Source organism: Dendroctonus ponderosae, unplaced genomic scaffold, assembly GCF_020466585.1.
Source record: "Dendroctonus ponderosae isolate FM_Combo_2020 unplaced genomic scaffold, Dpon_F_20191213v2 Dpon_F_20191213_2, whole genome shotgun sequence".
Classification (NCBI taxonomy): Eukaryota; Metazoa; Arthropoda; class Insecta; order Coleoptera; family Curculionidae; genus Dendroctonus; species Dendroctonus ponderosae.
Window position 1 is genome coordinate 2905203 of NW_026018165.1, and position 13392 is coordinate 2918594.

A 13392-nucleotide genomic window follows, 5' to 3' on the forward strand; every position below is an offset into this window, starting at 1 on the left:
ATAATATAAAAATAAAAATATGGCAATCAAATATCAGGGGATAATGTAATAAGAGTAAATGTTACAGTGCAAATATTTCTACGCATATGCTTTTACCCTTATTACAAAATGTATGTATGTGGTGCAATCCAGCAGAAATTGCACCGGAAAAAGTGTTCCAGAATCGCGTTTGTTTGATATCCAAGAATTGCATATTAACATTTTTAGAAAACAGTAGATTATAAAACGAAGTAAAAAGTGAGAATATGGGCACTGAAATATAACCACTTAATAATCAATTATAGTTAAATTTAGTCGATTAGAGTGAACAATAGATTGCAACTGATCTTATAAGAAATGTTTTCTTCTGTTAAACGAAAAACGGAATAATTATCCTCATTTGCGACGGTCCAAAGGTTTCTTTTTTGCCGTCTGAGAACAATTTTGAAAGCCAAACAGACGTTTCAGACAGTCGCAATTGTTAGGAGCGTCTAGGAATGGATAAATTAGAGTTTCAATCAACACCCGCTTCAACTGCCGCAATATTCTGAGCATTTCGAGCACTTCTTTGTCTTAATGGAATGTGAGTATCATGTTAAGAAAAATTACCCTCCAAATTGGCAAAAGTTTGAAAAGCGACGAATAATCTATTAAAAGAAATGCGCCATAAATCAATTAAACGTATCAGTATTGAAAAACTTGTATAATATAGCTGTATTTTTCCAATTGATTAAAAATTCAACCAACTGTTACTGACAGTACAGCCAATGAGTCGTGAGGGTTAACCAAAACGTTGTACATATTACACATATGGCCACTCTCCGTTTTTCGATGCAGAAATTATTTATTGACTTACGCAGAAACCACACGTTGGTTTTCATCGAAAACAACATTCAAAAATTCATTTCGATTCTATCAGTTTTGTTGTTTGTTTTATTTTTGAAATATATTTCGTTTCCTTTAAATGTAGGTAAAATTCCTGTTGAGGTTTAAATATTATTATCTTGAATGTAATACTTTGTAATACAAATGATTAGAAGAGTAGGTTACACTGTTAAAATCTATCAATAACAGGAAGAAAATCTAGTTTAAACATTCATTTTTGATTTTTGATTTTGATCTTATTTGTTATTTATTGATTATTTTACATCTACAAAAATAACTTTTTATTTGCGGTAGGGAAATTTCTGCATTAAAACCCATATAATCTTGTTGTGTTCAATCCGGTGATCTTAAAGGCCAATTAATTGGTAAAAAAAATTATTCCGGGAGTATCTTATCAAATCGAGAGAGGGTTCGAAAATAGACTTTATTAATGTTTACAGGAAAATAGACAACATTTTGAACAACTTATAAGATAGTGCGTAAGTAGATCCCATGGGTTTTATTGTAGAAATTTCTCTTCCGTAAACAAAAAGTGATTTTTCTCGAAGTAAAATAATCAATAAATCCGAAATTATTTGTTTCAACCAGATTTGCTTCCTGTGATTCAACGATCTTAAAGGTGTAACCGAATTTCTAATCGTTTGCACTATAAGGAGACCCAATCACTTAATTTTTTTTTAAACACTCATCTGAAAACCAAAATCGCAATGCAGGCAAGTTTAATTGTTTCTGTTATTGTGAAGCGCGATTATTCGAAAACATCTGAACAAAAAGTAACAACGTAGTAACTGTAACTATAAAGAGAATTGAACGCCCTTTAAAGCGATGTGCCACTTGAGCCCCTGAGTGTCCCCCTTACAAATAAAGTTTACGGTTATTTCCGATTTTCCATATTTTAAACTATAAGAAAGATATTAAGGAGGGGAATTTTTCAAATTGACATACAGTATAGGTGTTCAAAAATCTAAAATTTCAGAAGAAGCACTTATAGAATTTTCAAAGTTTAATGGTATCAGACTTCCTTTGAAGTGGTGGAATGAATTTTTTGGTCGTGGAAGACGTAATAACTGTGTTCTGCGCTAGACCTTCTAAGAAAAAGAAACGGACTTCCAGCTTAGTTTAAAAATACTTTAGGTAAAACGCAATTCGTACTAAAAGTTCCTTGAAGCGTTATCTTCTGGCAAAATATTTCAGGACGAAATCCGATCTAATAGCAGGATGACTACTCATATTCTGTGTAATGAAATAATCTAGTAAACTTTAACCCCCTGACACTAAATAGGCCCAGGCTTGTATCAGATAACAATAGCGGTACAAAGTTAGCGAGCGAGAACAAAACTTGTTGGCACATGTGTGTAATAATCCGTGTCGCAATAAAACTTGGAGCTGAAAGTTTTATTTTTCGACGACCTATTTGGACGTAAGTTTCCAAACTTGGGCTCAGACTCTAGTTAACTGTTTTTGGCGGCGCGTATAGTTAATTACTGTCATAACTTTATACATTATGACTCCGCCAAGTTGATATCTACTTTCGGTTTTAGATTTTTGCGGGCAATTCTGTTTATAGAAGGCTTCTTATTGTCCAAAGCATTAGGGGTGAAACTAATTGCTTTATAGTTTAGTTCCTTGAGCAGTAAATAAAAAAGAACAGTAATTATTGTGGATTATTAAAAAGTACTACCTGGTGCTTGTTTTAAGCGCCTACTGCCTAAATGATTTCTGCTGTAAAAATAGTAAAACACATCTGAGCTAAGTACAGGTAAGAGCTTTTGCTTGATTTGGGTTGGGATTTTATTTTTGCTTTTTGGGCCGTCCGTGGAATCATAAATTTTACCTCCACTGATTTCTGTGGTATTGCTGCCCTACTTTCTTAGGGGTTGTGTAGAAAGTAAAACTCAATTCCTATTAAAACATGATTTTAGAATATGCAGCTAATGCTAATATATGCGAATGAATTGCAGCATTTTAAATTAAGGCAAACTTTTGCTATAATCACTGAAGTTAAACTTGCAAAACCCAAGTGGACTTTTTACACTTAAGAATTGTACGTTCACCGACTTTTCTATTGATATTTCAGGTCTGATTTGGTTAAGGAGACTCGTCTTTTAGGGAACAGCTTTTGAAATAATCTGAGACAATAAGACACAATGATTATTGTTAAATATTTCAAATTTAATTGTCAGAATATAGGAAAAAATATGTTGCTCGCTATGGAAAATGCGTTTATAAAATTATGAAACGCTTTAAAATTATAAATATTACAAAACAATGAAAGATATATGTATCTTTCTTACATACGTAGTGTAGTTACGCAATTTTCTGTAAGCAGAGTAAAACATCTTAAAATTTTTGCATGAAAAAATATGAGCGCGTTTTTTTGTATTTAAAAAACTTTTTACTTTTTAAGTACTTTCTGATAAGTTTTACAAACATCAGTATTTATAGAAAAACTAGCCAGCCTAATTTTACTCTGTTGGATGTATGTGCCTTCTTCGAGACAAAATCATATGGAACTCGTAACTTCTTAACCTTAAGGTGAATTGTCCACTTGGTCTTTTTCAGTTCGAAACTGTGCTTGAGTGAATTGTGTGAGTTAGTGGGTTCAGTCTCTCTGGTATGCTGTTACTTATATTTGAATAGCAGCATCTTTATTATATTAAGTATTTTTAACTATTAGGAAGCTTTCTATTCCTTTTTCGTTCTTTTTGAGAATTATATCAGGACAATTTTATCCTGGTTGCTTCTGTTGCTTTAGATAGAATCCCTCAATGACTTCATGGTAGATTGTTAATTTTGCTGATTTGATTGTTGCCTCTACAAGTAATTTATTGTCTCTTTTCGAATTCAATTTTTGACGTTTCTCCGTTCGTTTGAAGGATGTGCTTTTCGAGAATTTGTGTTTAAAAGTGACTCTTTAAGTCATATGAGGAAAGAGTTCTGGGTATTGGACCATTCTTTACCAAACTTTGAAAAAGCTTTTCAAACAATAGTGCATTTCCAATTCAAATCGTCTGACTTGCGACATTTTCGCATTTCCAAAGAGGAGCCACCGGCTTCCAACCAACTCCCATTATGATATAGTTGATGAATCCCCGCCCATTCATTCTGGCACCGTGCGGTTGAATCTTGAGCTAATTCAGCGCTCGCCATTTTCTCAGATATTCTCTTTGGAATTTAAATCAAAATGTGCTGAGCAAGATAGAAGCGTCTGTTTCCATTACGTTGAGCCTATCCCTATTTTCGTTCCCGCCAGTGCACGTAACGATTACAGATGGCGTTTTACTAGGGACGTCCGCTCTAAGTTTCCAGCAGCTGTCGTGTGAATCCATCCACACCTCAACGGGATTATGCGAGATTTAAGATGAAAAATGGCACGTGGAGGGATGTGCGAAAATATTTTATCACGATTTTTAAGAACAGGTTGCAAGTAAATTTTCGCAGCAAGTAAACCATATTTTATGCAGTCAAAAGTTTCAGCTTTGAGGTGGCAAACGATGTTCCTCATCTAAAATCAACCATGCGCTTTTATTTCATATTCAGCTAGTGATAAGAAAGAATGACGTTCGTTTTTCCCTTCCTAATATCCAAGATTACTCCCTATTTGAAAGCAAGCGATGCGCTGAGTTGTGAAACAATGGATTGTGGTAATTTTCTAAAATCAATTCCCGCAGGAATAATAGGGACAATATTTTAGCAGGCCTGACCATTTTAGATGCTAATGATTCTACCACCGAATGCTTAACGGCAGGGGTAGACGGTGTAACACTAATGCTCGCCAGATAGTTACTGCAAAGAGTGGTTTAGTCTGTGACCAAACCGCAAACAGATTTAGAGTGGTTTTAAATGATACTGAATTATTATTAACCGTTTGTAACCCGCAGATTTTGCTTGTTCTACATTTATCGAACTTCGGATGGAATTTTTTAGAATGTTGCGATAATCAATTTTGCAGAACTCTTCATTTTCCTTGATAAACTCCAATTAGTTTAGGTAACCAATTACGATTCTTTGCTTTCTCCCCTCTTTACTTCTCTCTTTGTTCTTTGCTGTCTGTTTTGTCTCCAGTTGTTTGCAAGGTTAAATAATGTTTGTTGTTTAAATTAGTTGGACCATAGAACAAACTACATGATCCGGCAGGATTGTCAGCATTAGGCCTTAATAGATAGGCAGAATATTTTTCTACTAACCAAAGTTGCTTTATATGCGAGCACAACATAATCCTGTGTCATTATGATACCCGACAGTAAACGTAACCAGTAGATTATTTCAAAATTTTATTGCTCCAAGTGGACTGGAGAAACTCTTTGAGCAGCATAACTGAATACGAAGTATCACAATTAATGTTTCGGCTGAAAAGAAAATGCTCGATTAAATCAACCATTATTTGCCTATTCAGGAGCAATTAAAACCGAAATAAATCGGTTTGCGGTTTAGTCAGTCACAGTGGAGAGCAGTCTTTATAGTTGGCACCTGATTCCACATTTGAGGTCAGGCTCACTGTTTCACATGCGGCATTTGAGGCATTCGGATTTAAATGGCTATAACGAGATAAAATATGGACATCATTAGGCAGATCGAGTATTGGTCAGTGACAAATGAAACAGAAAAATAATTGGTTTGGTGGGTCACATTGAATGAGTTTGCTGATGTGTGTTGAGCGATAAATGGGGATCAATGGCTTTTGATAAATTGTTGGATGCAATCAGGAAAGTTTTGAGTTCAGGAATTAGAGCGACTGGAAAAATATGGAAAATTTAATTCAGGACATGATTTAGAGCTAATTAGATAGCCAATAGCCTGTCAGCAACTATTAACCACAATAACTGCAACATTTTTATTTCCAACTCGTAAATGGACATTCATAAAACTAGATGATTCCTTCTTCTTTAAAATCAGACTGAATTCAAGTAGAAGTGATGCTGTTGTCGAATTAAAGGTCCTTGCCCAATTTGATACCAAAAAATGTAGGTCTAGGACCGAAGGGTTGGCCCCTGGAGTATCCGAAAAATAAAAATCTTTTCACGCGCTCTCCCACGTGTAATTTTTCAAGTAAATCCCGTCTAATCCCAGAGAGGTGAGGATTTGGGTGACAGCCGCTGAAAATATACAACGTGTGTCTCGGCAAAAAGCTATCTGTTATCGTTATTGTTGCCGAAATGGATGAAGTTAATGCCGAGATCATAGTGAGAATATAGTCGACTTCATAAAAATCCAATGTTATTTTCTAGTGTTAATGTTTCAATTTGTTGCACTAAAAAATTGATGTGAAATTTGTTAAAATGTATTAAATGATTAACCCTTTAGATGGTTTAACGCTGCACAATCCATTATTAAATGGAAGTAATTAAATACTGATAATAAGCAAGCGAGTATTATTTCGTGAGTTGTGTGTTGAACAAAAATGTTGAATTATTAGCCTCTGGTCATCTTGTTAACGAATGAAGTATGATAGTTGTTAAAAAAATACTACACTTTTTAAAGGCTCATACAATGGCTCATGTAAAACTTTCAAAAACCGCTTTTTAAATTTCCTGATCTATTAATGCCCTGCATTGTGAGAATACTAATAACTTTTGCAGATAAAAGGTGGCCTGAAAATTAAAACCTAAATATATTCTGTGATGTAACAATGCCTCCTTTTTATTCACATTACGGTTTAATGAATAAACGGCGCCTTTACATTTTCATAATAATGCTTGGCATCCTATTTTACCGTTAAACAACTACCGGGGTTTTATATTTAGCTTTCGACATACACAATATGGTTCGGTGCTGGGTTTCTTTTTTATCATTCATTTTTTTTTTCGTTGTGGCCTTAAAAGGGGCGCTAGGTAATTAACTTGCTATAGACAGGCCGCGACTGGGTTCATTTTAAGATGAGTTCGGGAAATTATGTTGTGTTCGTGCACCTCTGAAACAGCTCACTTCAGTTTCTTGTCTAGAGGAACGGGATAATTAACTTTGGTTAAACAGTGTTAGACATATGAGTATATCTAGAAATGTGAAGACATTTTCAATTTTTCTTTTAGAAGGCGATATTTTTGTGGTTTCAAAAAATTTATCTCTATTAGGCCACTTTGATTTTCGTGATAATGGAGCTTCTCTACTGAGTGACTTCACTTCCTCATACAGTTTCTTCAACATTACTTTTCGCAAACCTAAGCATTATACCTATTTAGTCATTTTATTATTCGTTCCGATATTTTTGCAATCTACATCAGTTGAATATTTTTCAATTGATGCTGCATGCTTCTGTCTCGGACAAGCAATTTCAAGTCTCTCCAGCTTGTTTTGAAGAGAGTTGTGTTTTGAGGAATATTTTACTCGCTTACTTACTTATTATATTTATAGTATATTAAACTTCCCATTTTAAATTCTTTGAAATTGTTGAACATTTTCAAATGTCGCTGGTTTCCAGCACAGTCTTCCATAATTGAACTCAGTATTTTTGAAAATATTTGAATATCACCTTCAGACAGCTGAGGAAAAAAGTCACTTTATACTGGATTGTCGAGAGTACAGTTTATATCTGCTTGTCTCTATCTGTGAGGGAAGAGAGGTGTGGCCTTAAATTATATCAGTCTATTTGTTTCGCCCAGTAACGAATACTGGAGAGAACAGCGGTTGTTTGTTTTGTAAAATATTGCTTAGAGTGTATTGTCTTATTAGACGATATTTCCGGTTGACGGATGGGAGGCAAAGTTGCTTTTGGCAAGGTCTTAATCAAAGTCCTCTGCACATTTTCGAATTTGTCACCGTAGACCCGGAATTTTCTCATATGCTCAGTTGTTTCTCATATGCTCAGCTTAGGCAGCTGAGAGAGATATATTCAACGACTGTATGTTTCGCCTGTTTATTCAAGCCTCATTCAAAGTAGTCTTTTATTTTTCTTTCTTTTGCATCAATAGCGTAGTTTAGATTATATTTTTTAATAATTTACTTGTTTTAGATTTGGTAGCCACAATTTTCTATGCCTATAAATTTGAAACTTTTGAATAAAATTGTCAGAACGACACGCTCAAGGCATGACTAGTCTAAAAGTAAAATCTTTAAATAAGTATTAAAATATTGGTGATCACAGCGCTCTTTTCAGATCTGTATCTGAGATTAGAGACTCTGTCGCCTGTTTATTTCCGTGTTTGTAAGTTTTAAAAAATGTATTGTTTCGTCTAACTTTCAATTGCAATAACAATTATGTGAAGTAATATAATTTCAATGTTATAGGTCAAATGTTATAGGGGAAACTATCTATTTATTCTAGAGGTGTGCTAAACGGTTATTTTTCTGAAACCGGCTAGAACGTTGCAGTTTCGCTTTGGTAATAGGTTCCAAAATACGGTTTCATAGGTAACAAGTCGAGGAACAATGCACTTTTTGAATTTTTCATTAAAAATTCGCCATGGCGATGATGGTAGAAATAGTGACGATAAATAATGATTTCGTTTATTGAAATAAAATAATTCTTCGCATTGATAAACTAAAAGTAATATATTCTAAAAACGAAAAGAAAAGATGGGTCATAAGTAACTACTGAAAGGAAATAAACTAATAATAAAATTGAATGGTTTAAATAAAATATACGCTTTGCATGCGAAGATGTGTAAACAGCTAATTTTCATTTAAAAGTTAATTAACAGTTAAGAATATTTTTTTGCGTACTACTTTTTACTAAAGTCTAGTTCTTCGTTGGTTTATGATACCACCCGCTTTGGAAAATAATCTTTTGCATGGATTAGAAGTACTGATATAGCTGTGTTTTTTTTTTAAGCAAGTTTGTCAAAATCTTGAAAAATTTAATAATCTTCTTCTCATTTATCTTTTAACTGAACTTCGGCTGATTGATGAGACACCACATTTTTTGTAATAACATTTGAAATACTTAGGTGTGTTATTAAGTCAACAACAGCATTAAATATTTCACATTAACACTAATACTTATAGACTAAAAATGCTGAATTAGATCATCACCGCAAGTAAACAATATATCGCTGATCTGACCGATTATGGCTCCTGGAGAACTGAGCAGTGATTCTTATAGACGAAAGGTGATAAACACAATCATCAACGGAACGCGCAACTAAACATATTTTCCGTTGACAAATAGTGACTGAAACTGCTGCACCTGGATAGATGGCTCGACGTTGTCGCATCGGTCTGTGCTGGTGCGAACCACTTTTTCGGGTTTATGAGACGGTTTCAAAAACAACCGGTTAAATTGGTAAAGTATAATTCCGGTTACAGGTTGCACGTCTGAAACCCTGTTATTTTAGCGGTTTCGTTAAATACCGACCATCCCTAATTTATTCACCTTTGTAAAATGCACCCTATGCATTATATATACATGTAAAAATAAACTGAGTGTTACGTCTATAAATATGTAAACAAACATTTGTTCAGAAGGTTACTCGCATTGTATGAGTTGTTATGTTCAGTTTACTGCTTAATCATATTTATTTTTTTCTATTTAATGGAAAATCAAGTCATTCATTGTACAAGTAGCTCCAGTTTAGGCACTCGTTAAATTGGATAGTAGTTTTTGTTCTGAAGAAGTGAAGCGTTCGCCTAAACGGTAGCGTTCGGTTATTTAACATTTTAAATAAAAATTAATTTGCAGCCCTTTTTTCTATGCTTTAGTACGTGTTAATATTCTCTACTCGTATTCCAAACAAAGTATAATATATTAGTTGTAGATATGAGACCGGAGGAAAGATATATGTCCATTTGTTTTCAGACATGAACGAGCGACAGAGCTTCTGCTGTTTGGAAACTTTTAAATAAGGAAAAAATACTTTTCCGAAATTTATATCGGGCGCGCCACAACTCGCATCCCACCCCAGTAATATACGAGTCACTTCCATTATTACGGACACGGCTTGTCCAAAAGTACACATAAATAAAACAAAGAACGTACGTTTTGTCATATAACCAAAACTTTGCCGTCTCCAAGGAGATTAAATCAAATTATCCTTATCACTTCTTTTCGCTGCTGCTTCTCTCCCATTTCCTGAGATTTTTCATAAAATATGTTCGTGTTTCGCGTCCAAATATATAGCCAATGTTAACGACCCTGCTTAGAAAGTTGACAAACTTTTTGATTTATTATTTCTCTACTTTTCTCTGGAGACACTCGACACTTTACATTGCTTAATGAATTAATTTTTAAGTGGGGGCTGCCGAAACCTGTAATTAGGTTTTTAGGTTGCCGAACGAATTTTAAAGTTTAGGAAATATTTTTGGGAAGTTGACCTTATTGCATTCGCAGAAGTCGTCAGCGGTTGTCTGGTGCTGTTTCCCAACTTCAACTTACTTATTTAGATTCATTTGAAAACGCAAATTTACCAAAGCCAGCTTTTAAAAGTCTGTAAGCAAATACTGTGAGATATGAAGAACAGCGACGCTTTTCCGTACTGAAAGATCTGATGCTTTTATAAATCTTTCAATTAATTTGTCATTGGTTTTATCTTTACTATCTCGTAGTTTATTTATCTTAATAATGAATCGGTTGTTTTTTGCTTATAAAATTGTTTTATTTCAAAGTCATTTAATTTTTTATGTGTTTACGCTAAGTTGTATAAGCTGATAAATTTGAAATACATAAATAAATATAAATAAAGCATCCTAGAGAAGGTTACTAGCAAGTTGCTAATAATTTCTCAACATGAAAAAATTAGGACAATAACTTAATAATTTGGTTCTTAAAAGGTGAAAGTAAATTTCGAAAATTTGCAACTATCAACTGAACTTCAAATTCTTGCTTAAAATGAGACTATTTTGTACCAAGTGTTCATATCGTAACCGAAAAATGGCATTTATGGTATTTCAGTAAGTGGGAGCCCCATTTGCGCCCCATTTACTGTCAAATGTACAAACACTGACAAGCAGGAAATTTCGCACCTGGACTGGAGATTTCGAGAACCGTCTGGGTTACCTGGAGGAAACTATATAAGCGGCGAGGAGAATCACAAGGAGGAAGTTAGGTTAGGTTAAGTTAGATTAAGTTATATACGATGACATATCTTAAGTTACATAGAGTGTTAGACACTCTAACGATGTTAGATTTAAGAACCCGTAGATAAGTAGCAGTAGGAAGTTTGTAAACTTAGCTGATAATAAATATGTTCAAATAGTACAAGGAGGAAGTGAAGTGACAGCAACGACCGGGTGCAGAAGAGGTTAAACCCCGCGAGTCGGTAGAGCGAGTTTTCCGTCTGTTATTGTTATTGTCTGTGAAGTTGACGGTAATTTTGAAGTTAGTTTGTTCCTGTTCTGTATTTAAAGTTATACCGAGTTAATAAAAGTTGGAAGCTGAAGAAAGAGTGTGATACCCGGCTATCCACGGTACATTTGGTGTCAGAAGTGGGATTTACCAGAATCCAAGTTGAATTTTGAAGGAAACAAGAAGTAAATGAAAGAAGGAAGACCCTGCAATAGAGAACCCCAGTTTGATTGCACTGCTCATGCAAATCAAAGACGAAATGAGCGAGAACAAAAGGAAAAGGGACGACAAAATGTACAAAATGAATGACAAAATGGAAGACAACTACAAAGGGCTGCTGGATAAAATGGAAGACAACAACAAAGGGATGCTAGATAAAATGGAAGACAACAACAAAGGGATGTTAGGTAAAATGGACGACAACGCTCAGAGATTTGAAGACCTGAAGGCAACCGTTGAAGGGAAACTAAAGAACATTGAGGATGTGGAAATCATGAAACACCGCTACGATGGCTTTGAAAAAGAGTTAATCAACTCGCCAGACAGTTGCTGCACGTCGAGCATCCCAACTGGGAACTCGTCAAGGAGAAACAGGAATATGCAACCGCAATCTCGCCCAAGATTGAGGAACTGGCCGATCAGTTCGATGTTCTGGAACAAACCACCAAGGAAAAGGGTGAACGATTGTTAGACGCTAACTGCGACGACATCGACTCATGGATGAACGAATTCGAGAAACAAATCGAAAGCGATCACACGAGGTCGGATTTGGCCTCTGTGAATATTTTAATGCAAAAGCGGCAAATGATCGAAACGTAAATGGCCGTCAAGGCGCGCAAAGTCGATGAGCTGGAGAAGCAAACAAAACATCTGGAAACGGCCGCATCCGACAAGGACATCAACGAAATCAAGGTGAAAAAGAGCAAAGTGGAGGAGCGCTTCCAGCTCATCAAGCAGCCCCTCATCGGAAGACAGCGACTGCTGGAGAAGAAGAAGGAAGCCCTTCAGTTCCGACGGGATGTCGAAGACGAGCTTCTATGGATAGCCGAAAAAATGCCCCTGGCAACTACCACGGAAAACGGCAACAACCTGTTCCAAGTTAACACGTTGCAGAAGAAGAACCAGTCGCAGCAAACTGAAGTGGAGAACCACGAGCTGCGCGTTAATACCGTGTGCAACAACGGGCAGAAGTTGATCGATGAAGCCCACGAAGACGCGACAGAGTTCAGCCGGCTGATCAACGAGATGCACAAGGCGTGGCAGGAGTTGAAGGAAGCCAGCGATAATAGGCGATGCTGAGGAACGAGCGGGCGCAGCGGTATCTGTTCGATGCCAATGAGGCCGAGAGCTGGATGAGCGAGCAAGAGCTCTACATGATGGTGGAAGATCGGCGCAAAGATGACACCAGCGCCAGGAACTTCATGAAGAAGCACGAAAGTCTGGAAGCGGCCGTTGAAGCTTATGCGGACACCATCAGAGGACTGGGTGAAACTGTAAAGGCCCTGTCGGCTGAAAGACATCCTTTGGCTGAGCAGGTCGCTGTTAAACAGTCGCAACTGGACAAGCTGTATGCCGGACTGAAAGATTTGGCGTAAGAACGTCGCGCTAAGCTGGATGAGGCTTTGCATCTCTTCCTGCTCATCAGAGATGCTGGTGACTTGGAGCAGTGGATAGCTGATCGCGAAGTGGTGGCCTCTTCTCATGAACTGGACCAGGATTACGATCACGTGACTCTGCTATGGGAGCGCTTTAAGGAGTTCGCCCACGACACGGAAACCATTGGAACTGAACGAGTTGGGGTTTAAACGACATTGCAGACTCGTTGATAGGAAGATCGAAGATTGAAGGTCGGGCTGAACGAGGCCTGGTAGGACTTGTTGGAATTGATCGAAACCCGAACGCAAGTGCTTACGGCTTCCCGTGAATTACACAAGTTCTTCCACGGCTGCAAGGATGTACTCAGTCGTATTTTGGAGAAGCAGGTTGCCATATCGGACGAACTGGGCCGAGATGCTGGTTCTGTTTCAACGCTGCAGTTTCTGTTTCAACGAACATCAGAACTTCATGCAAGACCTGCAGACGCTTATACGGTACAATATAATAAGAAAGGTTTCAAATAACTAACCAAAAAACTCCTTTTCTTTTCAGTCCTCTATTTCACCAAAACATTTAATCCCCTTAGGAAGACCCGACTAAATCAGTAATTTAGTCACCTGCAAAGTTTTCCATATTTGACAATGGTGAAAGTGAAACTGCACCTCTCATTTATTGCATTGGGAAACTAAGACCGCATTCACACCTGCTCGTTCGTG

General features: G+C 36.4%; 1 protein-coding gene across 1 annotated transcript in view; it reads left to right on the forward strand.

Moving 5' to 3' along the window:
• Positions 1-12873, forward strand: part of LOC125503565 (spectrin beta chain-like) — a 30916-nt gene extending 18043 nt beyond the window's left edge. The window contains exon 3 of the mRNA XM_048664240.1: positions 12616-12873. Coding sequence (XP_048520197.1) covers positions 12616-12675 — 60 coding nt within the window. The 3' untranslated portion in view covers positions 12676-12873. The remainder of the gene's footprint in view (positions 1-12615) is intronic.
• The last annotated feature ends 519 nt before the right edge of the window (positions 12874-13392 follow it).